This window comes from Mytilus trossulus, chromosome 6 (assembly GCF_036588685.1).
Source record: "Mytilus trossulus isolate FHL-02 chromosome 6, PNRI_Mtr1.1.1.hap1, whole genome shotgun sequence".
Lineage (NCBI taxonomy): Eukaryota > Metazoa > Mollusca > Bivalvia > Mytilida > Mytilidae > Mytilus > Mytilus trossulus.
The window spans coordinates 82,113,677-82,141,658 of NC_086378.1; the positions used below are offsets into that span (position 1 = coordinate 82,113,677).

The following is a 27,982-nucleotide window of genomic DNA, read 5'->3' on the forward strand; positions in this document are numbered from 1 at the left end:
AGGATAATGCTTACTTCCTATCTTACTTCCTCAGAAGTTTCTGCTGCATGAAGTCAGCCTCATTATAATATAGAAACAAGTCGGCAAGAAGAGGGGCACAGTTTGTTCCCATTGGAATGCCGACAGTCTGTTGAAAACATGTCCTCCGAACGTAACAAATATGTTGTTGATCAAGTTATCAACCATCTTGATAATATCAGTTTCAGAGATTTTTTTTGTTTGAATCAGAGTGACACTTTACAAAGTAGGATTTATCCCTCTCTAAGACAGGATGCATGTATCTACGTTGGCCATTCTTTTTTATGAAGCAAAGCAATACCAACTCTTTCAATTTGTCTTTTAGTTTGGAATGTGGAATACTTGTGTACAAAAAAAGTAGAAAAGTCAAATGTTTTAATACTGTTACAAGATGAAAGAGATTTAGATTGTATGTACTCTGTAAGATCTTTGAATTTTTAAGTATCCACATCTGATTCACGCCATCTCTAGAATAGGCGGTTTACAATAACTTTGAAGCCCGTCTTTGATTGCTGATAAAATAGATGTAAATTATTTAGAAAGAGGTTTCGTGGAGCACTGGGAATACCCAGCAATATACCGTTGTTTGTAATGACACTTATGTAGTTTAGGTATCCAATACAGTGATGGCTAACCTATTCCTGTGATAAGAACATCCTTAGTTTTTCGAAAAAAATCAAAGTTTTGTAAACAGGAAATTTATAAAAATGACCAAATTATTGATATTCATGTCAACACCGACTACTGGGCTGGTGATATCCTCGAAACCGTGTTATAAAACCATTAAGAACAGCGACAAGCAAAATTTTGTAATTTCGTTTATTAACTGAATAGATCAAACGTTACAATGAGTTCTGTGAGTTTGGCTCTCCCTCTGGTATCTTTCGACCCTCTTTTACAAAACTTATAAAATGTATGATTTTGCTAAAGCCTGGAGTGACGAAATAGAATAAACAATTTCCAAAGGCCATAGATTATGTATAGGTTAATGCGAAACATTTTTTTTTATTTCACTTTAAGATTAATCCACGAACTATGAATACATAACTAACATTTAAAAACAACTCCAACTTGAACGGATATTAATATTTGAGAAGATGGTAAAGACATTTAACGAGGAAAATTTGATAGGTAAATGTGACAATAAATAGGATCCAGCAATCATAATTGTGAAAAATACAGTTAAACGCCTATCCGTAAAATACAAAATGGCTACAAACAATGTAAATGTGCACATGCAAAACTTTAAACTTTTGAACAACTAACAAAATAAATCAATACTAACTTAATACTTTGTAATGTTTTCTTAATTCCTCATATGTCATAAATTTTACGGTCCAAGTCGTTGGTGGAATTTGTGTTCTGAGTTCGTTTTTGCAGTAACCTTTTTAATACGTATACTCAACAACAATTCTATGTGGTGCACAGTTAGTTACCACGGGAATACGTATAACTTGACGCTATAATAAATTTTCATAGAGAACAAAAACGTTATCAAGTAATAAAAATTAGTTTAACTCTGATTTCTGTCTGCACATATCGACGTTACAAAATGTGTAAAAGAGTAGAAAGAAAACGTAGTAATTATATAAATGTTTCTTTTTTCAGTTATTATCAAGGAAGTCCAGTAATAATGTACCTACGAATGATATAAGTTTAAGCTCGAATTTTGAACAACTGGAGGTTTCAGAAGGTACTTTATAACAAAATTTATCACATATTTTGTACTGATACGTACGTTTTTGCATGGCTAATAATAGCCGGAAGTCAAGGTTGGTTATCAGCCCTCAGGGCCGATATCGATATCAGCCCTCGAAATCCATATCAAGCCCCCGAGTTCAACTTCCGGTAACCTGTCAATCAAAGACTATTTGTAAACAAGTTGAACACAACGAAAAGAAATGGAGAAAATTACGAATCTGCTGTAGAAGAAAAAAGTAGAAATCAACAGTGAAAATCACAAAAGTGTTCGTAAAATTTTGACGTCATAAAGAATTTAGAAAATATATGAAGCCACACTGGAATGAGTAGCGATATAGGATTCTTCATAAGCATTTTTTTAACATTTCAGTGTAATGTAACACTTTAAAGTTGTTTAATATTTGCAATTCTTAGAATTAATATATTTATTGTTAATTATTTCTGAAACTTTTCACAAAACGTTGTTAACCTTCTGTGATTCGAACTTTTTTTTTTAACTCACAGTGATAGTTTTTACATTTTTTTCCCGTTAAATATCTTTTTGATTTTTGAAGAAATAATTCGGTGTAAGCTTTTTGTTTTTACTCTTGCTTAAAAATATGTGATAAATAGATTATTACATGTCATTTTTCATATGGTCCATGGTATCAGCCCACGACCCATATCAAGCCCTCGGGCTAAAGCCCTCTGGCTTGATATGGGAGTCTAGGGCTGATACCAGGCCCATATGGAAAATTACATGTAATAATCTATAAATAATACTATTATTGACACATATATGGATTGCAAATCCTGATTTGGAGAGGGGGTCATTAAATGCAAAATAAAATTATTGCGTCGGTGTTTCAGAATTGACCCCATTTATCACAAACTTTTAAAAATTCTCCTTTAATTTTTCATGAATTATTAGAAAAATATTAAAAGGCACAAGGGTTCAACTGACTCAGCCAAATTGACCCCATATATATGTGTGGAATTTTATATAGGACATATTTAGCAGTTGCTTTCAATTTTGGGATATGTGCATTCGTAAAAGGTAAAACCAGACTGTGCTTCGCGTTTCTTACTTTCGTTTTTAGAGCAACATTACAACGGTATTTTGATGCTGTTATAAATTTGTGTTAGTAAGGCAAGTATTCAAAACCCATGTTAAACATTGTCAATACTAAATTCGTTTTTGTAAAACAAAATCGTTTCAGTTATTTGCCGATCTTTACTTGCCAAATTATTTCGGTCATGCGTGGTCGCGGGAAATTTGGAAGCAAAAACACTCACGCTTTAAGGTTTAAAACAATGAAATGATATAAATAAGATATTACAATTTGACATAAGTATGTTCATTTACATTATTTCACTTGTTAAATTTAAGTTACAGGTTTGTAAATGTTTTACTATTGGTTCTTTTTTATAGTACATTGTGTGTGAAACTGATAACTTTTTTTTGTCATTTTGCTTTAAAGATACTGTGATGTTACTTTTGTATTAGAGTAATTTGATAGGACCACATAATTCTTTTTTCTCTTCAGGTTGATATTGTTACATAAGAGTTATAATATTACATTACATTTACTGCATTTATTGACCTTTCTTTTATATAACATCGTTACGTCTTAACAAATATTTTGTCTGCTTTTTCATTTTAGATTTGATAGCTCCAACGTTTATTACTCTGAACTATGTAGAAAAGGCAGCAAAATTTTGGTTTATGCCAGATATAAGTAAAACAGAAGGTTCTATATATTATGTTCATTTATCAATTGATAACTTGTATCACTCGGAATAAATATTAATTACAATAACATTAATATTGGTCGTAAAAGGTGCCTTAAGAGCTTTGCTTGAATATTCTTATAATCCTGGTACCTTTAATAACAACAAACCGGTAACATATGCATAACGTTTTAAGTTATGTCTAACTTCAGTTAACTATTCGGATGCCTATATAAAGATGTGATACCTTGAGGATATGTTTCCAAATATTGAAAAATAAGATAGACATGACCGACTAAATAGAAATTATCTTCAGGTAATTTCCTTGATTTATTGTCTAAACTTAATTTGATTAAGCTAGAGAATTAATATGAAGTTGTTGATTCAAATCAAACTGCGACAAACGTCAACAAAAGCTATGTTAATTTTGAATCATATGGTACATATTTGTAAAATAAACATTGGTATAGTAGTCAATTCATCCAAATTACATCAAAATGTAGATAGAATTACTTTAATGCTATTTCAGCTCTTCTCTCGCTGAAAGCCACCACACCTGGAACTTTTTTGATAAGGAAGTCAAAAACAAAAGTTGGATGTTTTGCTCTCGTTTTGCGGGTGGCAATCGACTCATTGTACGATAACCCAACAGCAATTGCATTGGAAGATTGTGTCTCTACATATCGTATTGAGAAAACAGCAGAAAACAAGTATCAGTTCTCTTACACAGCGCAGACGTTTGGTGAGATTTAACAATAAAAAGTAAAATCACAAAAATACTGAACTCCGAGGAAAATTCAAAACGGGAATGCCCTCATCAAATGGCAAAATTGAAAGATAAGACGCTTCAAACGAATAGACAATAACTGTCATGACTTGGCACAGGCAATGTCTAGTGTAGATAATGGTGGATTGGTCTTGTCCCCAAGTACCAATGACTATTGCTACCTTATTTGAAATTCTCCAGTCAGTAAATGTTTACAAAAATTCATCATACAACAGTTCACATATATGGCAAATTCAGTTGGATGTATTCTAAGAACCCGCTAATTCAAAATAAAGAAAGAACGACGCTTCACAAACACATAATGTATCTTATGAGACACCAAACTTTCGAACCATCTATACTGTTTAATGATGAGACCTTCTTGTGTGTGTCTCATCTCTTCCTTCCACTATAAACTAATAATAATGCCTTTGAATTATATAGGTCGCATTTGCCATCCTCGCTTCTGATTATCCGTTTGTGTTATTTGGAGAGGAAAACGAATATAAGGCGCCCGGATATTGTTTACGCCATCGAACGGACTTTTAGGTCATAGATAAGACTTCTGTTTAAAACTGTCTAATTTTTGTAGGTACTTGGTGAAATGGACAATTATTTTTGCTTATTCTGTACACTATAAAAATACATATATACTAATAAAAAAAAAGTGTTATTGCTATTTACGATCAAGTTTAAGACTAAGTTTACTATAAACGGATGTCATATATTTATATATAGAGATTATAGTATGGTTAGCTATGTGTTTTCGTACGTCTTACAAATTCGTAATAAGTATGATATGTAAATGTAAAGTCCTAACTACACAATAATTTTGGCCAACTAAATTAGACTCAACTAAAATATGCATTTTGTCGTGCAGATAGACTGGAGCCAACATTTAATCAAATTTGTAATTCAGTGCAATACGATAATCGCATATATACATATGCATACATCATATTTAAAAAAGTAATAGTATCTTTTCTAAGTAATTTAACACACAACTGTGTGAACCAAAAAATATACTTCCGGCAACAATAGTAATAAATAGCTATTAACTTCCAAGAACATTCCGAATGATAAATATCATTATGAATACCTGTCATAAACAGACACTCGTCGCCCATGAAAAAACAACTTATATAGTTTGGAAACCTGCGCACGGAGCAATGCAATGCATTTCTGGGTAATGATGCCGTACTCCATCATGACCATGATTTGCAAAACATTTTTTTTTCTATGCAAAAAAGGAAGTTTAAACTGTACGATGACTACGGTTAGAATGGCCACCTTGACATTTTTGTCACGAACCCGCGAAAAACAAATTAACATAACAAAACATTAGGTCACCTGACCTATCGAATCATCAATCATTGACCCATACAAAATATCATATAAACTTTAAGACAGTATTTTACCGCTACACTGCGAAACACTGAAAAAAATATATTATGACGTCACAATGGATTCTTATGTATAAGCACAAAAACCAATGAGAAGAGGACATATGTCTGTTAATACAGGAAAACGCAAATAAATGAAAAAAAAATAACGGTTTTTGAAAAATGTGCATTGCAAAAAAAGGCCCGTCCACAAGTACCAATTGTTTTGTATTTCTTTCCTAGTATTCTCCAATCATAAAATGTTTACAAAAAATCATTATACAACAGTTAACATACCTCTATTTACGCTCTAAATGCCTGCAATTTCGAAGTGTGTTCTTGTAGAACTAGAATCAAGCAATGCATCTATGTTTGATATTTCGTATCTAGATAAGTACAGACATTAAGAGGGATAACTCAATGCCAATGGTTGAAATTCCGATATCAATACAAATAAATGCATAATGCCCGATGTTAAGTTATAATAATTCACTTTTCGCATGTGTAATTTCTTTTTGTTTGTTGTTGTTTGGTGCACATCGGTTCGTTTTATTATGTTTTCAATGCAAAATCGTGTTGTTAAACTTTTTAAATTTATTTTAAAAAAAAACGCTTTACTTTTTACTATACATGCTTGTGTAGTATAGGATCAATAATAATATATGGAAACATAATTTATTGAGCCTGACACCTGTTTAGATTAAGTGTTGACTCTTCCAAGACAAATTTCGTAATTAAGTGAATAGAAATTTTCTGTTTCATTCTTTTCTTGTGATTAAGGAATTTTCTTTATTTTTAATTGACTAATAGATTGGTTTTGATAACATCCTTGATACTTTTTCTTTCTATTCTGCTTTTTTAAACAGATGATTTTCTGTTTAAAAGGTCAAGAATCAAATAACATTATCAATATTTTGTAGAAAAAAATATATCAGCAGTTCAGAAAATGCCTTACAAAGTCAGGTTTATGACAGTTGTTATCCATTCTATTGATGTGTTGAAGCTTTTATTCTTTTCCATTTATTAAGGACCGTTCCGTTTTGAATTTTCCTCTTCTAAAGGTGTCAATCAAAAACGAAATAATCGAAGAGGACTTATGAATACCTCAACAAATCGAAAATAATCGAAACATGTTCAATAAAGACAACTGTAATATTACGGTCCGATTGAGAGAAAACAAATCCGTGTTACAAACTTAAACCGAGAAAAACACGACAACTATAAGAGGAAAACAGAGAAACAATAGAACACTGAGGTGCAACAAAAAACAACCGACAATGCAACGTTAAACCCAAACAAACTATAAGATAACAACTGCTATATTTCTGACTTGGTGCCGGACACTTTAAGAAAAAGTATGGCAATGTTAAATATGCCGCTATAATTACATTACATGAACGCTGAATAAATAAATACCGGGACAAGTCTTATGCAAATTCGAATTCACATTCAGCAGTCATATTCTAGAGTACTTCAACAATACTTCTTATCATAGATATTAACAAACTAATTCTGCAATATTGTTTTGATTTATATTTTAGACACCATCGGATCACTAGTATTCCAACATACAAAAGCACAAGGTATACTTCCATGTACATTAAATCTCCCAAAATGTGGTAAGTAATAACTATAAATATAATAACACGTATCTTATACATGGTATTGCCTCAGTCTGTAAAAACATAATTTCTACGACTGTGTAATAAGCTTTACCTTTGACTTAATTTTAATACAAAATACATATTTAACGGTGTTATAGAGAGGACGAGATTTAGATTCGGAATATCAGCATAACAATTGACATCTGTTAAACAGATATTCCATAACAGTAAACAAATTCGTTTCACATGGGATATATATGTTGTGTGCAAGTAATCAATAAAATATAACTTGTACAGAACATTGCGTGACAGCAATATAGTACTTATAAACGCAAGAACACTCAGAGATTTATATAAATATATAGTATGATAACAGTATACAATACAAGATGTACACCAAAGAATAACAACGGACACCTCCCATGAGGTAACGACAGGAACGGTTAATTTTGATAGTGTTTATATACCCATTGAAGCACATATTGGTTATTATGCGTTTAACAACATACTACTCTGATCTTTGTTAGTAAATGTTACTCGATGGCTCGAAATCAATTCATTAAAATCAATTAATATTACCTATATTAAACACCCTCCGAGGAAAATATTTCCCTATTTGTTGTTATGATTTAGATAACAATAAGTAAATATATTTGTAAATTGAGTATTTGTTTATTAGTTGTTTAAAATGGCTTTGAATTAGCTGTCAGATAACTGCGAGTACTCTCAGATCTGTTCCTATTGTCTTTTTGTTGTCGGGATGTACAAGTACCTGTCCACGTTTACATATATTTTTGTCCATCTGATGTGTTAAGCCTTTTTCAACTGATTTTAATAGTTCGTTCTTATGTTGAACTGTCCCAGGTTGGGGAGGGTTGTGATCCCGCTAACATGTTTAACCCCGCCACATAAAATACTTTTTACATAAATTAGACCGTTAGTTTTCTCGATTAAATTGTTTAACATTGTCATATCGGGACCTTTTATGGCTGACTACGCGGTGTGAGCTTTGCCCATTGTCGAAGGCCGTACGGTGACCTATAGTTGTAAATGTATGTCTCATATTGGTCACTTGTGGACAGTTGTCTCATTCGCAATCATACCACATCTTCTTTTTTATATATGACTCCATATTGTATACGAATAGCCAGATCTATATTTAAAATCATTCAGTCTTGTTATTATCATTTATAAATGTATTTAACGTTTTAGATGTGAGACGTGGGATTAATTTGAGCAGTGAATCGTTTCAAGCAATAAGGCATTATTGGTACTTTCCTGATATTTCCAGAGACGAAGGTTTGACACTAAAATAATTAAAAGTAATAATTTTCGAATGTTTCTTTGAAATGGACAGGTACTACCGCCAAAACAATAAAAGTATATTATATTTAAGTTTCGAATTGATATGTATTTATTTTATGTCCTTTTTCAAAACAACTGGTTTATCTTTCTACTTGTTTTGTGAGTTTATTTCCTTATTTATTTATTTTTTTACTTCTTTGCCTTCCTTTAAAATCCCCTCACAAAGTCTACTTTAAATAGCATTATGTAAACCAATATTTTCTACATTTCATCTATTGGTATCTCATGTGTAAAAAAAACATAAATGTATAGATTGAATTTTATGAGAGAGATAGTTAAAGTTGAAAATAAAGTAATAGAATAGATATAAGTTAACATAAGGAAAACAGTAAATAAGTAACATACAAAAGGCAATTTTAGTCATTTATAAATACGTTGTTTTTATTTGTATTGCATCATGAAATGGGGATTATTTTTGAAAACAAATCTTTACTTCAACTTTTTTTAATAAGATATAACGTGCAAATGCCATGCAGTCTTTTGTTCATAGTTTTATATATTTGCTTTTTCGGACTCTGTTATTTGGTTCTTTTAGCTATTGAAAGAATTAAAAACAAAGTGGTAGGATCATTTCTGATACGGAAATCGTCCAGTGAAGCAGGAGGGTTTGTTTTAGTCATGAATGAAAATAAAACAGATGACCTGTTCAACAGAGAACATAATACTGTTGTTAGAAATTATTTAATTCATTGGACAAACAGAGGGATAACTTCGATACAGGGCACAGAAACATTTGGTGAGTATATTTAATATGATGCAATAAACAACGATCATTTGATTGTTAGCAAATAATGTTGACTTTAAAATCATATGAAACTTCAAATTAAAAAAAAAATTTCAGATGTTTTTCAAACTTATTCAAACGGCTAGTTTTTGTTATAAAATAATGAAAATACCCTTTGTTCTCATGAAAACTCTATAATTTGTCCAAATTAAGACGACATTTGCTTTTTTGTAATTGTTTGCACTCGGTAAACAATTCGATGTTTTGAGTATGCAGTGAACTCAGCGTGACCTTTCTCGTAAAAATCCGCTGATCGCAAAATTTATGTATCTGTTATTGAAATAAAATATTTTATTGTACATGTTATATACGTGCTCAATATCCATGCTAGTTCTTTGTTGATTGTTTACAAAGGTGACAATCGGTACACTACGGCTTCAACACACGACAATTAATAAGCTGTTATATTTTCACATCAAATTAGACCGAGAGTAAAAATCAATTGCGATTTAACGATATGGATGCGTAAAAGATGATAAAATCGTGCACAGAAGACTAAGTTTATGCTATATACATGCATTGGTTCAGGAATTGGATACACATTATTAATCATCAGTCCCTCGTTTCGTATGACTTCAATATCATCCTTTATAATTATAGTTACAGATATAATAATGAAAAAGATATCCTTACTTTCTAAAAAGTTGAATTAGATTTCTGACTCACGTTTTCTATCATGTGAAAATCATCCATTTAAGATTATTTGCCGGAAGTCCAATAACAAATTCTCCATGCATTAAAGAAAAGAAAAGCGTTAACAATATTCTCTACAGATGAAAGGACAGAAATGCAGATCTGATATTTGAGTACTGTGATAGTGGAAATATTTTGCAGCATACAGAACCATCAAGGTGTATTACTATCCGTACATCCCATACAACCAAGAGACGGCTCTTTATAAAAATGTTTTTACTCCAGAACGGAGATCTAGGTGAAGATATATGTAAGTCTCGAAGTGTCCTTTAAAATGTTCTACGCAAATGTTTCAAGAATCTTATTCACAATTTAGTTTAAAGTAAGAAGCATATCGACAAAAATACAAATAAGAAAATAATGAAACGTACAAAAAAAAAGTAGGTTTTGCCTTATCTTTTTCAGACAACCTTGTTTCGTATGTTTACCATTATGCTACGACTGATACAACAGACTTGTCGTGTAGACTAGCCCTACCTTGAAGCAGATTTTTAAGGTACGTGTAACAATTATTATGCATATCAAAATTTAAAACATTTACCGTTCATGCATGTGGGTCAGTTGTCAGATTCACAATTCCAAAAACAAATTCTACGATTTTAAATCCAAAAATCAGCGTTATACCAAACAAACAGTTAACACATGTAAAATTATAGATATACATGTACTTTTAACAACACGAGAACATTAGACTACATAAAATAAAATAGGAATCACCAAACAACAATATATCAGTACAACAGATCAAACAAAACACCAAATGTCAACGAAAATCATGTTTTACGGTTCAGAACTGAAGAGTTTATTATTATTTCAAAACTATAATCAATAAAAAAAAATAGTTCGTGTCATCTAACATGTCTTAAGAACTCTTATAGACGTAAGTGAATACACTCTAAAGTTTTTATTATCTGTTAGACCGTATCTCTTTTATAAGGGAACGACCATTTTACTTCCAGGGTTTTTCTCTGGTCAAGCAGATGACAACAAAATTGAATGAATATATTTTATTGCAGAGGCAAACATAATGCTATAGCAAAATAACATAATATACAATTACAATAATGACAATATTCTCCCCCAACCTCATATTGTTAAATTTGGGGGGAAATTCTGATAGATTGCGTTGAAAAACTAAATATTTTTTTCTTTTTTCTTTAAGCCATTGCACTGTCAGAATGTTTTCGATTCATAAGACTATGAATGTCCTTTTGATATCCTTTGCGTCTCTTTTCAATGTATTGTCATATAAGCTATAAACATATATATTGTTGAAAAATACATGATAGGTTTGTCCGAGCAATACAAATAAAGGACTGACAATGCATGTGAACCATATACTATCGTTCTTGGGTCAAATTTAAAACATGTTCACATTCCACCATTCCACACCTTATCAATGTACTCACTGTATCGCTAAGGTTATACATAAAGATGATGGTAAAGTGTTTAAACCGCGTATCGTACCATTTATTCAAGACTTAAAACAAAAACACAGCAAACGTGTAAATGAATTCAATCCGGTCTTCTTATAATGATATTTGTATTTGTTTTTGTATATTTTAATCTTAACTGTTTACTAGTATTCCCTTTTTTGATAATATCCTTTCGATATTTATACTATTACATCCCGGACTTGTGTTATTATGCTATGATCCTTTTCTTGATTCTTGACCTTTATTGTCGCTTATGTATATATGTAATTTGTCTATATAATATCTACTTACAACTTTGGTTTGCTTTGTTGAAATATTTTCCGTTTTATAGTGATCAAGATTATAATACAGCTCCATTTTTGCCAAGTTTGTTTCCAGTTTTTGGAGAGAGAAAAAAAGTTTGTTTCACCCTCAGCTGCCACTATATGTAATTGCTAAAATTGAAAGAATAAATTGTTTTCGACTTGTCGCCAAAAAAATAGATTGTGTTTGTCCAGAAAAAAATCCATACCCCCCCCCCCCCCCCCCCCAGAAAATCAAACAAATGGTTGCTGCCTTAAGGGACTCCCGTTTGAAACTTATGTGGAGTTCGGTATTAATATATATTTTTTAAGTAACATGTATTTTATTTATTTTCAGTGTTCTAAATTGTTTTACGTATATATATTAAGAATGTACCCGAATCATTGCATGAATTCTTGAGCTCGTAATTTAAATAATAAATATGTATAAATCATTGTTTCTACCTTTCTAAGGAAGTATTAACAAGTTTTATTTCATAAGTTTATGAATAATAGTTGATTCCGTGGTGTTTGGATCCAATATTTGATAAACTGGAATGATAGTTTTATATAAAATGTCAACTGGAACTCTTTATCACTAGACTTGCATGTTCATGACATTTCTCCATTTTTTATAATTCTAAAGATTGCTATCCATTTTCCAAACAGGAAGTACTAGCGTTGAAAAAATGATATTTTACGTGTTGGTGATATTTACTTTACTTTCTTTAACATGTTTATCACTGTTTATATAGACAATATTCATACTAAAGTCCGTTTTAGAAAATGTCTCAGCTGCTTATATAGAAAGATTTGAAAATTTATTGTAAAATAGTAGATGTCGTTTTTTTATATAGATTAGAACTTTGGTTTTTCTATTGGAATGGTTTTACACTAGTAATTTTTTGGGGCCCTTAATAGCTTGCTGTTTGATGTGATCCAATACGCCGTGTTGAGGACTGTACCTTGACCTATAATGGTTTACGTTTATAAATTGTGACCTGAATGGAGATGTGTCTCATTGACACTCATATCACATCTTCCTATATCTATATAATATACCAAGATACTAGTAGATCTTTAACTATGCTGTTCTTTATTTTAAATGCAGATTTACATGACCTCACAACCAGATCAGTGCACGGTAATATATTTTATAAAGAACCAAGTACTGTTAAGAATTGTGCTTCAAAAAAGCTGCGGTGCTTACTTGACTTGGTGAACGGGATTATTCATTTGCCATGTATGAAAGTTTTGAAATCATTGCGTTTTGATTTTTCTTTTATAACTGTTGTATGATATTGTATATATGGTATAAAGGTATTTCTGTATGGAATTTTGTAATAAATATCATGTATGTCTGTCTGTCATCATTAAAATTGTTCCGTGCAGCTCGAAAATATTTTTTATATGCATGTTTTACTAAGTCCTATGAGAACACACTAAACAGAAATAAAAAGTAATAGCTACTGGGCTGGTGATACCCTCCGGGACTAATAGTCCACCAGCAGAGGCATCGACCCAGTGGTAGTTATAAAATTAACGGTACCAATTTTCTTGCACCAGATGCGCATTTCGACAATACATGTCTCCTCAGTGATGCTCGTGGCCAAAATATTTGAAATCCAAAGCTTATGTAAAAGATGGAGAGCTATAATCTAAAAGGTCCAAAAAGTATAGCCAAATCCTTGAAAGGAATCAATGCTTATAGATCATCAGTACACTTTTGTTTTACTGTGTGAGGAAGTACCCTGACTCAAACAAAAAAAAAACTCCCAGGAAAAAAATTTAATTCTGTTCTAATTTAAAGCAGTATTTACACAGAACCTACTATAAAATAAGAAAACAAAGGCAAGTTACTTTAATAACATATGTATACTGATGAAGTTCTGAAACACCCACATTTCCGTGATGGTATGGTGACCTATAGTTGTTAATGTCTGTCATTTTGGTGTGTTGTGGACATTTGTCTCATTGGCAATCATACTATATCTTCTTTTTTATATCTACAGAGGCAAATACGGAATGGTAAGCACTAAATTGCCGTAGGTGTAGAAAGATTTGTCTTCTTAAGTTTTCAAGACTTCTGGATCATGACTATTAGTAATTTACTGATGTAGGATTAAACAAAAAATCATAATAAACAGATTCTTAAATAATAAAGAGACTACATATTTTATTAAACTCTTTAATAAGGTTTATCTTATAATAAATTGTTTTATTTTTTTTCAAAAAAAATATGTATTAGTACAACAATAGCAAAAAACAAAAATCTCATATTAAAAACAAACTTTTATTCAATTCAATAAATATATAGAAATATATGAAGCTGTCTAAATAACATCAATGAGACAGCAACCTATGTCTATAAAATCTGGTCACATAAACATATACATGAAAATGTTTTACTAGAGTTTTACACAAAATAATCATTACAAAATGTTATTGCTTATATCAATTTTTACATACACCATTACCTTTGTCCTGTATTAAACATGATTAAAAAAGTACAATTGTTTACACCAGTCATTCAATATCTCTCATGTAAAGGTGATAATAGCACCATTAACACTCCTCACCAATTTCAACAAAAAACAATTTATCTTTATTCCATTCACAAACATCCAAATATGCATCCTTAGAACTACTCATCTACTAGCACTATCAAAGGAGTAGGTTCAGTAAGACTCCTTTTTGGCCCCAAAATATAGCAGTTTTACAAAAGTATGAAAATGTAACCTTTTAGCTATCTACTGTTAAGTAGAATGCTTCTGCTACATAAATATGGGCTGTTTTTGACAATAAAATGCACATATAGCGAGTACTAGCAGCATTAAGTCATGCCAAATTACTGAAAATGTCACAATTTTCATGTTCATTCATAATATTAAAATGTAAGTAGTATTTGATGATAATACATAATATATATAAAGGTTGAGAATGAACACGGATGCGGCCACTTTCATTTTTGACAAAAAAACAACTGAAAAGTGACAGTTTTTTTGCATATTTGATAAATTTTTCATATTAAAGCTTGAATCCGAGCGTTTTTAATGACTAAATCAGTTGAAATCTTTTACATAAACTAATGGAATCAATTTCAATAGACACTTTAGTGTTTGAAAAGTGTCCAAAATTGTTCATTTGATGAACCTGAAATTTGAGGCCAAAATCGGCCATTACCTGACCTACTCCTTTCCAGTTTCAGTATTCCCTGAAATCTGGGTTAAAACACTAATTTTGCATATTTATTAATTCATTAATATTAGTATGTACTATTAAACCTAATGTTGATGCTACAACAAACCAAAACTTTAACCTGATATGGAAAGTACAGACCCACACACAGAGTGGCCACTCAAATAAATATGGCTGGTTGCATTTTCTTAGAATTATGTACTGTAATCTTTATCACATGTCTATATCTATGCATGTAAGGATCCAGTCAGATATATGCAGATATGATTAAATTTTAAACAAGAGAGGCAAAAAAATAATCTTATTATAAAATTATACAAACTTTTTGACAACATGTGGCTTAACAAGATGCCAATAACTTGGCTTGAACACAAACTCATCATAGCAAAAGAAACAAACTTTGTGATGTGATGGAAAAGAAGGCAGGCCTGTTCCTTTGCTTTTTGTCTATTTTCTTTGTTGTGCATTTGTTGATTTTGTGTCATTGATGGATACCCCCATATCCTATGGGTTTTTTTTCTTTTATATACATATTCATTTAACAATAGTTATAATTCATAATCTGAAAAAAGTCAATTGCAAAGTAACAGGGCATTTATTGTTGATAATTTGAAAGCTAAACATTTCATGGCTTGCAAGCAGTAGTCAACCTTAAAATTGGCATAGAATCAAGTTATATCCTTAGTTAGAAAATCTATTGTAAAATGATTACTGATGAATGTTCAAAGAAACTGTAAACATTAAACACCATATGTGTTTAACTATGGTTAGAAAAATACATGCATTTTCAGGCAGAACATTGTATTCCCCCAGCCACTACTGCAGACACGTAAAAATCCCTCACTATCGAACACACAGCATTTAAATACAAGTCACAAAAAAGGATGATACATGCATCTTCAATAAATAAATCTAATAATCACTAATTTCTTAAATTTTGTCCTATGGGTGATCTTTTTGTGTGATAATTTTTCATCTCAAGTTACTCATGACTCATCTGAAAATGTTTTTTCTCAGTTTTGAAGCGTGAAAAGATGGTAAAGGGTATCATTGAATATGACTAGGGAAAAAGTAAAATCACAATAATACTGAACTCTGACTAAAATTCTAAATGGAGAATCCCTAATCAATGGCAAAATAAAAAGCTTAAACTGAAAATAGAGATTAACTGATAATCTATGAATTCTTCAGCTACATCTCATCTCAGGGTAATAAATTATTTATATTATATAGCTGAGAAACTTCCTCTTGTTTTCACTAATATTTAAAATAATAAATAAATCATTAATAAATTAATATCAAAATCATAAAATATAAGATACAATTAATATGGTCCCATATTGCATAAAAATCACAGAACTTAACATATAAATGCATTGTATATTTTACTTGAACATTCCATGTTGATACAGTATACCTTTTTGATAGGAAAAGTGAGTTTTACATACTACAAACATATAGATAATAGAGTTAACAATACTTTAGAAAATACCATACTAAGATAGACACTGCAAGAATACTTTTACTCAAATATCATGAATATATAAAGCTACAGTTAGCCTAGGACTTGCTTTCAGATTTTGAAAGAAAGCAGTTTTGTATGATGTTAGATTCAAGTTACCAACTAGCAAAATTAAATTAATTATAGCCAAAGTCAGTTTAACTTTCTTAAAACATCTGAAAAACAAAAATGTGTCCATAGCACACAGATGCCCCACTCGCACTATCATTTTCTATGTTCAGTGAACCGTGAAATTGGGGTCAAACTTATAATTTGAAATTATAATTACAAAGATCAATTAAGATCATAGGGAACATGTGTACTAAGTTTCAAGTTGATTGGACTTCAACTTCTTCAAAAACTACCTTGACCAAAAACTTTAACCTGAAGCGAACAGACGCACAGACGGACGAATGAACTGAGGCACAGGCCAGAAAACATAATGCCCCTCTACTATCGTAGGTCGGGCATAAAAAGGTCATAACTAATAACAATATGAATTGGACTAGAACTGCTAGTAGTGAACACATATCTAGGTCATATATTTGATTCTGTGTGCATCTAAGCATCTAAATTCTGGTCATGCTCAATTTATTCTGTGAAAAGCTGGATAGCCATAAGATATTATAATTATAAGTTATTTATTCAAAGAGAATGAACACAGATAGTCAAAAAAAATAATCTTCCCTGAGGCCCTCACATATGAAGACATCAACATGGTATAAGATGTGACTTTAGTCCTATTAGTGGTGACTTTAATCCAGCCATGATTTATAATATATTTTGATAAATTCAAAGCAAATGACTTTATAATTGTTATTAAAGCTAACCATCAGACACATCAAAAATGCATCTTTTTTGTTTCCTACATTAGTAACTTTTTGAAACTCATGATTTCAGACTATTGCTCTTAGGGCAAAGAAAATGTTATACGTACAGTTTTGATACACATGTATAGAAAAAGACTTGACAAGATGTTGAAGATTATAGACAATCTGTAAAAAAAAATCCATATTCATAACTTTTCTTATTCTTATAAAAATGAGATCGTCGAAAAAAGAACACCCAAGTTACCCATAACCTTTTAAATAAAAAATACTATGTATTAACAAGACAAATAAAAAAAAACAATTATGACTGACATGTAGGAGCACTTTCAAACATCTCATACACATTAACCAATACAAATGTGATTATTGCTCCCACGGCTGAACCAACTTGAGATATCCCACCAATCCATAGGAGAGCCTTTTTACCTTCTTCTCTGAAGATGCCAGCGATGGAAACTTTGACAAAGGTTAATGTGAACACAACCAATATCCAGGCAGCAATCTATATATAGAAAATAAACATGGTGAAGACATAATAAGTAAATTAAAAACATATTGACTGATTTTATAAAATTCTTATTGAGGGGTTTGGTTTAATAATTTTGGGCACTTTTGATCATGTTGATATACTGGTTATATATATTGAGCTAGTCAAACTAAATACATATTCAATGTATCTAATGTAAATTTTTAGGTCATGCATTTGTTGGTACCTAAGTAATATGGTGTCCACAACAAGGGTCATTAAGTTTAGACTTTTGTCCTAAATTATAACCTGAAATCAAAGTGACTGAGATGTGTCCTTAATCATGTTAATAAAAAAAAAAAATCAAATAATATATTGTAAAAATAATATTACAATTCAATTACTTGCAATTTTAAGAATGTAAAACACTATTGGTTATTTTTTTCCCTTTTAACTGTTTAAATAAAATGTATAACTTGCATGACATGTCTTGACTTCTTTGTTTTGAATTATATAAAAATACTCATTATTGCACATGTGCATGTATGCAACTATATGCAATAGACATGTACATTGTCCCTTATTACTAGTCATACTATAACTATTTCAAAAATAAAGCAAATAAAAGAAAGAAATTCTCTTCCGGCGTGTTAGCAAACACAGACGAAATTTAGTGTCAGCATTTTTTTCTACAAGTAGCTACAGGACTAGTGTTCTTTGCTATGTGATAATTTCTGATTTGTTTACCCTGTTAACACAAATACAAAAAAAAAATAACGTAGACCAAAAATATGGTTCCACAGCTGTCTTAGTCATACATGTAGAAGTGGAAGCAGAACAAGTCACAAACATTTATAATCATTCCTGTCATTTTCTAAAATTCAGCATGCTCAAGATTAAGAGCTTGACATTTTGTAGAGACATCTTTCTGTATGCTGCCCTATGTTTTGTCTTTAGGTTGCTAGTCTCATCAATGTATACCCCAAATGTACTTATAGTCATATCAAAGTTTGTTTGTACTACCAATCACCTACATGTATAATAAGCAATACTTACCACTATCACAGAGCCTGTTGTTGTGTTATAAAGGGCTGGAGTCGGACTCTCTACAGCTGTAGATATAATATACCCAGCTATGGCAGTTCCTAGGAATGTTAAAAACGATATCACAATGCTTGATTTTACTGTAACAAAAAATGCCACCAAACAGGCAAGAGGATTGGCAATATTTGCCAAAGTGGCAGACAAATGATAAGCATCATTCCCAAAAGGCAATGTTGAGTATGTCTGTAGGGATGGCAGTGCTCCATTTGAAAGACAGTTTACCCATGCAGTTAAGACTAGATAATATATAAAGAGTTTTGTTGATAATATTTCACGGAATTGAATTATATCTACTGATTTTGAATTTATATCCAGTTGTTTATTTTTCTTCATCAGCTGATTTCTTGAACTTAATGCTGACGGATTTATAAACTCATTTTGATTATTTTCAGAGTTCTGTGCTGATATACTATAAGGTTGATCTGGGTTCAGTTCATAACTACTCATTTGATTATCATTGCTCGACTCAACTTCTTCATAGTCATCTTGATGTTTGACTTTCTCCTTCTTACAGTAAGATGTGTAATTTAGAATAGTGAATGACACGATAGAAATGATTAGCATTGCACATAGAAAATAAAAGAACTCTTCTACACTAAAACGGATGCTATGATAAATAGGCTGTATACTATAACTCGTCACATTTGTCGTAGAATTAAAGCTAGATATATTTTTACACGTAAGTTGACCAACTCCTTGACCAAGAGCTACAACGCTTGGAACAAGTCCACTTAGTCCTTCACCAATGAAATAACCTGTCATGTATTCAGCTTTAAATGTAGCCATGAAGGGTAGAAATAGAACAGACGTTGTACAATCTGTAAGTGCTAGGAAAAACTGTAGAACTAATAAAGCTGTGCTGTGAAAATCTCCAGCGATGTATGAAGTTTCCTTCCAGAAAAACGACATAAGTAAACATGAGGTTGCTCCTATGCCCAACACAGCATAAACTGCAACTCTCTCCTTCATATAACTTTTACAAAACACATACATTGCTGTTACCAAGAGTGGTCCAATGTTAGCCATTTGTATAATGACAGAGAGATAGGATGGTAATTTCCATCCCTCTGGAAGGTGTGGCACCATCACAGGAAGTTCTACCCATAATCCATTTATATCTACCCATGATCCAATACCAAACAGGGCTACTAGAACATAAACTAGGATATTTATGTTTTTGCACTGAAATATATCCACTGCCATGTTGCATCAAACTTCACCTGAAAATAAACAACTTTCAATTTAGTGAAGCAGTAATAATTAGTTTTTGCTAAACAAGTATTTAGATGTTTGGTGATTACTGATTTATATTTCAGTTTTAGATATCTGATTAATTATAAATTGTTTTTAGCTTTGAACTTTGAACCATGGTAACTGTGAGTACTCTCAGATCTGTACTTAGTGTCTTTTTTTATGTAGGGATGTGTAAGCACCCGTCCACGTCCACTCTCGTGTCTTTGTTAGATCTATTTTTATATCTGATGAATTAAGCTTTTTCAGTTGATTTTTATAATTAGTTCTTTTGTTGTACTACCTGACTACTACACCACTGTGCAAGGTTAGGAGGAGGGTTGAGAACTCACAAACATGTTCAACTCCGTCACATGCTTAATATGCCTGTCCCAAGTCAGAAGCCAGTTGTAGTTTAGTGGTTGTCTTTAGTTTATGTCTGTCATATTTGTTTTTGTAAATATTTTGCTTTAAATTAGGCTATTAGTTTTCTCAATTGGATTGTTTCATTTATCAGTATCCCATATGTACAATGTATACAGTATGGGTTTTTTTTCATTGTTGAAGGTCATTTGGTTGCCTATAATTGCTTACAACACTTCCTATGAACTTTAGTGGATAGCCATCTCATTGGCAATCATAACACATCTCAGTATTTTCATATTAGAAATGAAAATGTATTTCAACTTTTATATAAAATTAAGAATGGAAATAGCATGAATAGGAATTGTGTCAAAATTGTCAACCCAACAAAAGAGCAGAAAACAGCTGAAGGCCACCTAAGGGTCATCATCACAGAAAAACATCTGTGTTTTATATATGCATTATTATTTTAAAATGTACAAGGTAATATGTACATGTACATGATCTGTCACATGCTGTATTGATTGATCATTTGTGCATGACAAATTGTTAAAAACATGTAAAAGTCAATCTGATTTAAAATTCAGAAAACTTATTGCCTAAAAAATCATTTCATATAAGTTACATATATATATATAAATACATGTACAATAAACGTTATGCATTTCAAATCATTTCATATTTGTCATGTTTAATTTTATCAATATTCAATGAAATATGTTTACTACTTACAAAAGGTTAACACCAGTTTATATTCCTTGGTTGCTATCACATAAAACAAATAAACTGTGTAATATATTTTACCCTGTAACTTTTAGCCTACATTAAACAACACGTGGCACAGTTGTAATTGTTTGTAGGTTGTACAAAAAGTACATGTAGCACATATTTTCAAACATTGTTGACTGAACAAAAATGTTAGATATTTGACATTCCATTTAAACTGATTACTTTAATATATATGTAACAGTGGATCTTTTCCAGAAGTGTATGTAATCCTTCCTTTATCAGTGTTTATATATATACAATGTTTATGCAATCTTTTAATTAATTCAGATATCTGCTCTAGGAATGATACTTATATCTTCAAGCCATTTCTTTATTGTATACTTTATAAATATTTCCAGCTTAGGGGTACATACACAGATTCATTATCTTAAATTTGAGGAAAATGACACTTGACAAAAAAATCTTCCATTTTTACTTAAAAAAAAAATGATTTTTTTGTCAAGCTACTAGTACTATAAAACTCAGAGGCTCTGTTAGATTATACTGCCATGACTGCTAAAATTACATACTGCTTAAAATAAATAGCGATGAATAGCCACGATCAAACACTAAAAGTCTGTTAACATTTTGCATACATGTCCTTAATGATACTATTATTCTAATTAAGCTCATTATCTCCAATGATAACGTTTAAATATTTATATATATATATATATAAGCTTTTTAACCCATCCTGCAATATTGACTATCAACTATATCAAATCTATTTATGTTAAATTGGCCTAAAACACATGTACAATGGATAAAATAACATTCAAATATGGAACAAGGGGGGGCTGGGGTACCCCTTTTTCGTGGCAAAAATTTGGTTGATTATACAGGGAATCATTGAAGCATGACTAGAGCAAAATTATTAACTAGTATATAAGAAAAGAATCATCATCAAGTCAATTAAAATGTTTGATTGGTCATTTGTTGGTGGATAAGTGTTAAACAAGTGATTATATTTTTTTCCCTTAAAAATGTATATATAATCAATTAATAATTTGCTAGATTACTTTATAACCAAAAGTTGCTTCTATCATTGTCTATTGATAAAAAAAGATGTTGTTGTTTTTAGAGATTCAAATTTCACTTTTTATTAGGTCTTTCCACTTTTCTGTGGAAAGACCTATTGTTTTTCTTCTGATTATTTTTTTTTTTTTTCTTCCGCCTAATTTTGTTCTTGCGATAAACATTTGTTTCGCAATATGTCGCTTAGATATTTTGTATATGATATGGAACAGTTTATGCGCTTTTGAAATTTACCCTGCGTAAACGAATACTTTTCTTTGTATGAGTTATCTCCCCAAACACTGTTTTCCTTGTTATCGCATCTCCTTCGCAACCGTAAAAGATTATGACAAATTTATTTTACAAAATTGCTCGTTTTTATCATTCGCATGATTTGTTCTATTTTGACCGAAGCGATATGACCGCTCCATATGAGAGTTATTTCCCCTTATGCATCTGATATAAGTGATATGAATTTCCATCTTATAAATCATAAGTGATAGAGACCTAGGATCTTTTGATTTGAGGTCCTTGGTCCCAAAAAATGAAAATTAGGTCAAGGTCAAAGGTCAAGGTCATATTCTAATATTTGAATTTGGCTTATTTTCACTTATATCCAAAGACTGTATAAGATATCAACAAATTATTTTTACTAAATTGTTAGTTGCGACATGTCGTAAGATGTAAATTTTGATTGCAAGCGTACGTTGAATGTAAAAGGGAGTTTTCTTCCCTCTTGTATTTAAAAATACGCGTTTGGTGATATAACTCATTAACTAAATATAATTAAGACCTATGGTCTTTTGATTTGAGGTCCTTGGTTTATGACCTTGAAATTGATCTCAAGGTCATAGCTTAATTTGACGTTCTAGATTTTGACCTTTGCTTTTATTCTATATGTATACATGATAAAGATATACAACTTTTAGAAAAAGGTATCAAACCATTTAACCTTGAAAAAAAACAACCGGAAGTGACTTTTTGTAAACCGGAAGTAGCTATTTTTTTGTACTTTATTAATATAAAAGTATATAGAACCAGATATTTTTGGAATCAGTGTCAAGTAAATATTCAAATATAATCGGAAGTAACATTTTTCAAACCGGAAGTAACAAATTATCTCCCTTATTTAAAAAAAATGTATGGAAACAATATATTTTTGGAATCAGCTTACTAGGAGCTATCATTTGACGATTGAAATGACATTTTAAACTTAGTTTCACAACTTTTCATATCAAAATACATTGTTTTGATGGAAAGACCTTCAATTGTTCTCTGAACAATTGGTTTTTAATTGTTATTGGTTTTCATTTTCATTAAACATGTATCCATAAACTGTTTAGAATATTAGAGGGAGAATTTTTGCATTAACAGAATATTCAAATTCACTTAACATGCTTAATGTTGCAATTGGCAGACTTTGTATATATCTTTATTTAGATTTTATACACATTCATCATTTCTGCATTTTGATGGACAGAATATATATCATTATATTGACCTACAATGTAAAAATCTCAATATGTCTAACCCCTCTTTTTACACTCTTACATTGTAGGTCAATTCTTTTTCAAACAGATGAAAGTAAGAGCAAGGCTTTGAACTCATGCCAGACATTGATGTTATCTAATTGTTTATATAAATTTCATGTTTATCCTACAGCAAATGTAAGTTTAATTAATGAATGGCTATTATTTATTTTGAATTTATTGAACCATAAAACTAATTTTTGACTCTTCACATTGAATAATCCGCGAAGCAGATTATGTAAAATGTGAAGAGTCAAAAATTAGTTTTATGGTTCAATAAAATCAAAATAAATTATTGCCATTCATTATAAATAAATTTCTGTAAAAATAAGACTCAAAGAACTTTTTTAAATTATTTATCTTGACAATAACAACGTTCACACATGTTGGCGTATGAATACACAACGTCAGAGTGGGCGTGTCGCCATCAAAATTGATAACATTGAAAATAAAACTAATAATTTTAACCTATCAGAAGACAGTAAATAAACAAAATTTATTTATTATTGTTTACAATCTAATTTATCCTATAATTCTATTTCATTTTAAATCTTTTTAAAATTGACGATTTATACCCTATATCTTTGGAAGTCCCAAGAGACATTGCTGATATAAATTAAATATGGCAAGGAGTGTACATCATGTACATGTATCTCCCATCTAAACTTTAACTCATACGTTTAACTGTCAATCCTTACCAATACCAAACTCCAAGAGCATGAAGAGTTTATATTAAGTGCACTTTTTTCAATATAAATTATTTCAAGTTTCAATTTTTAAAATCAGAATAGTCTATTTTCCAATTCCTGTCACTGATCCTATTATAATTAGAGATCCCTTTGTTAGTCCGATTAAAGAACAAGTCCATGATTGCATGAATTTAAATTGTTTAAAAGTGTGTAATAACCAAGTCAAATCCTTAATTGGCCATTGGACTGTTGACTATTATCTTTGCTGAACAATGCTGAAAAGTAATTAAATAATGAATAAAGTTGTCAATCTCAATCTGCAGTTTAGGCATGCTAAGACAAATAGGCTATAGCTCTTAGTTTAGGGCATGACTGGCAAATATGATCATATCTGAACACTTGCCTAAGACATATTGCTTCATATATGTATGTAAAGCAAGTGTTGTAACTTCACTTATTTCTTATATTGTAACGTAAAGACTTTGTGACACTTGTATACTAAGGGATTAGATTATAGACATGATAGATCAATTACAATTTTGGGTATCAGGTTCATTCATGCCCAAAACATGTTCGCACCTCGCACGTTTGCATCTAAGGTCCATTCGCACCCAATTTTAAGTAAAATTCCAGTTGAATAATTATAAAATCAAGATTGTTGTTTTTAATTGATTTGATGTAAATACTGCATGTATTCAGCTTGGTAAGAGTAAAAACATTGAAGATTTTAAATGAAAAACACAAAAGATTTTAACAGATTGGCCACTTTGATCCGAAACAATGAAACAAAAAATTATAGCGATGCACTAACCAAAACATGATTAAAATTTATTCAACACAAACAAAATATGTAGTCATAGTCTCACTTTATTTTGAAACAATGAAATAAAAGTAATAATACACTTAACCAAAATAAGACTTCAAATACTTCAAAATTATCTTACAGATCATAGGTAACAAATTAAACTTCAGGAAGTACTCAGCAGTTGGGCTGACATCCAGAAAGGGGTACCAAAGGCTCAATCCTGGGGCCCCTATTATTTAATATTTTTATAAACGACATATTTTATTTTATTGAACATGGTACCTTGTATAATTATGCCGATGACAATACTCTGTCTTATGCTGACAATGATTTTGATAATTTATTATGTACACTCGAAAGAGAAAGTGCTATTTTAATTGACTGGTTCAGATTTAACTGTATGCAGGCAAATCCTGACAAATTCCAAGCCATTGCAGTTGGAAATAAAACATTTGCAAAAAAGCCTGTTTTTAATATACAGTCAGCAAAAATATCCTGTGATGAGATTGTCAAACTTTTGGGTATTGATATTGACTATCAACTTAATTTTAATCACCACATTAAAAATATTTGTTGTAAAGCATCCCAACAACTGAATGTTTCAAAGCGCATTGGACGTACCTTACTAAATTGAATAAACTGACCATTTTCCACACATTTATTTTATCTAATTTTAATTTTTTGTCCTTTGGCATGGCATTTTTTATCTAATTTTAATTTTTTGTCCTTTGGCATGGCATTTTTGCAACAAAAATAACACCACCAAATTGGAAAAATTCAGGAAAAGGCTTAACGATTTATATATGAAGACTATATATAAAAAAGAAGATGTGGTATGATAGCCAATGAGACAACTATCCACAAAAGACAAAAATACACAAACATTAACAACTATAGGTCACTGTACTGCCTTCAACAATGCATAGTCAGCTATAAAAGGCCCCGATAAGACAATGTAAAACAATTCAAACGAGAAAACTAACGGCCTTATTTATGTAAAAAAATGAACGAAAACAAATATGTAACACATAAACAAACGACAACCACTGAATTACAGGCACCTTTTTCGAGCAAAGGTTCCATCACTGAAAATAAGAGTGGGCGTAACATGGCTATTGAGTGTTTTAAAATTTTATATAAATTGTCACTACCATGCTTACATGATTTAGTTGTATTGAAAGACTGTAAATATAAGTTTAGATATTCTAATATTGTAGCTATAGATATACCTAGGGTCCGAACATCAACCTATGGTAAAAACTCTTTTAAATACACAGCTGCTGTTTTATGGAATAATCTACCTGATGATTTTAGAAAAATTGCTAATTTTAGTCAGTTCAAAAATATTTTAAAGTCTTGGACTGTAAATGCACAGTTTGTGCAGACTTTTAGTTTATATATAATGCAAATTTATTTACAATCTAGATCATATCCCATTTTTTCAAATTCTATGCTATGCATTTTTACCAGCTTTTATGCCTAGTTTACACTTATAAGCTTTTAGCCTTTATACCTAGCTTATGCTTATATTCTGCTTTAAGTGCTTCATTTTTGTGTTGTGATATTTATTGCATGTTAGCTATCATGACTATATTATGTGTTGTATTGTTATAAATGTTGTATTGATAAATAATGTCTCATATGTTTGTCTATGTTTTATATACCATGCTGACTCTAAATAAAGCTTATTTATTTATAAGACTAAGATTTATTCGACACAAAAAAAAAAAACAACTTTGTCTCACTTTAACTTAGAACAATGACATCAAATATACTTCATTTGTACTTAGAGGAATACACTTGCCAAAACTTGATTACAAAGTTATTAAACAAAAAAAGTGGACGAGAACATGATAGGGTGCGAACTTGAATGGGCACGACCAGACCTGGATTCGTTCTTATGGTGGAGGAAGCTGAAGTACTCTGAGAGAACCACTGGGCCATTCGGTGGAAACAAACAAACCAGAGAGATATCAGAAGATTGATCTCCAGGTCAAAGTAGGGGACAACTTTGACCAACGAGGCCCCAAAGTACCCATTCTAGTATTAACTCCGGTCTGGGTACAACATGTACAAGAGATGTGTATGAGAGGGTGAAAAATACCCTTCTGGTGTACTGATATTTTTACCACCCCGAGTGAGAATCGAACTCGGAACCTTCAGCACTGTAGCCATCGGTCTTAACCACTAGACTACGAACTCGCATATCTCTTTCAAATGATCCAGACTTCACGACATAAATTTTGACCTTCGATCGTGTATCAGTAAATGGCAAAAAACAATGTTGTTGTCATATTTTTTGTAAAAATAAATTACTAAGTGACATATATTCAACTTTATAAACCCATTGTTACCTTTTTCCTTTTACATTAATGATGATAGTTGAATAATGACCTTTATTACGCAAGTCACTCAAATAATCCGGTTTTCACATGCCGGAAATGTAAATAAATAAAATAATAAAAGAATCTGATACGTTCTGGGTCTTCAAATTTCGGAAACCTGTTAAAGTCCCTTTTTTTTACCAATATAATTTTAATCAATCATGAGTCTATATAGTGTCCCTTTTTTACTAAATTTTTAGAAATAAGTTATAGTGAGCCTAACAACTGAATAGTCTAAAACGACACGAAGCTATAATAGGTACCTGGGGACAGGATTTATTTTATTAAGCCCTCCCCCTTTTTTCTTCATATTTTTTTCTTCTTTTTTTTTATTTCACTGTATTTATATCTTTTGATTTCA

The 27,982-nt window shown here is 30.9% G+C and overlaps 2 protein-coding genes and 1 long non-coding RNA gene across 4 annotated transcripts; 2 read left to right on the plus strand and 1 right to left on the minus strand.

Annotated features, from left to right (window-relative positions):
• The first annotated feature begins 1,226 nt into the window (after window positions 1–1,226).
• LOC134723055 (tensin-4-like) lies at window positions 1,227–7,204 on the plus strand. Its single transcript, XM_063586691.1, has 5 exons — window positions 1,227–1,241; window positions 1,627–1,711; window positions 3,363–3,449; window positions 3,959–4,171; window positions 7,119–7,204. Exons 1-5 carry the CDS (start codon window positions 1,227–1,229, stop codon window positions 7,202–7,204), a joined length of 486 nt encoding a protein of 161 aa, XP_063442761.1.
• Window positions 7,205–8,392: 1,188 nt separating this feature from the next.
• Window positions 8,393–11,069, plus strand: LOC134723805 (uncharacterized). The gene is made up of 3 exons (XR_010108183.1): window positions 8,393–8,480; window positions 9,082–9,282; window positions 10,429–11,069. It is a non-coding gene; the product is annotated as an uncharacterized LOC134723805 (long non-coding RNA).
• A 2,945-nt stretch (window positions 11,070–14,014) lies between these two features.
• LOC134722019 (riboflavin transporter 2-like) lies at window positions 14,015–27,694 on the minus strand. Of its 2 annotated transcripts, none has more exons than XM_063585436.1 (3): window positions 27,592–27,694; window positions 18,792–20,053; window positions 14,015–17,771 (listed from the first exon to the last, which is right to left on the minus strand). In XM_063585436.1, the coding sequence occupies exons 2-3, from the start codon at window positions 20,040–20,042 to the stop codon at window positions 17,571–17,573; spliced, it is 1,452 nt and encodes a 483-aa protein (XP_063441506.1). In that variant the 5' UTR covers window positions 20,043–20,053; window positions 27,592–27,694; the 3' UTR covers window positions 14,015–17,570. The 2 variants fall into 2 exon arrangements, with proteins under 2 accessions (XP_063441506.1, XP_063441504.1); XM_063585434.1 differs by having other exon boundaries at window positions 18,792–20,059; window positions 27,592–27,676.
• Window positions 27,695–27,982: the final 288 nt, after the last annotated feature.

Bases quoted from the DNA above. Each gene is read 5' to 3' on its own strand.
- LOC134722019 (XM_063585436.1), bottom strand. From the start codon at position 20,042: ATGGCAGTGGATATATTTCAGTGCAAAAACATAAATATCCTAGTTTAT. The intron at 17,772-18,791 runs GTAAGTATTGCT...TTCTATATATAG, and splicing joins CAACAGGCTCTGTGATAGTG to ATTGCTGCCTGGATATTGGT.
- LOC134723055 (XM_063586691.1), top strand. The intron at 1,712-3,362 runs GTACTTTATAAC...TTTTCATTTTAG, and splicing joins ACAACTGGAGGTTTCAGAAG to ATTTGATAGCTCCAACGTTT. The intron at 4,172-7,118 runs GTGAGATTTAAC...TTTATATTTTAG, and splicing joins TTACACAGCGCAGACGTTTG to ACACCATCGGATCACTAGTA.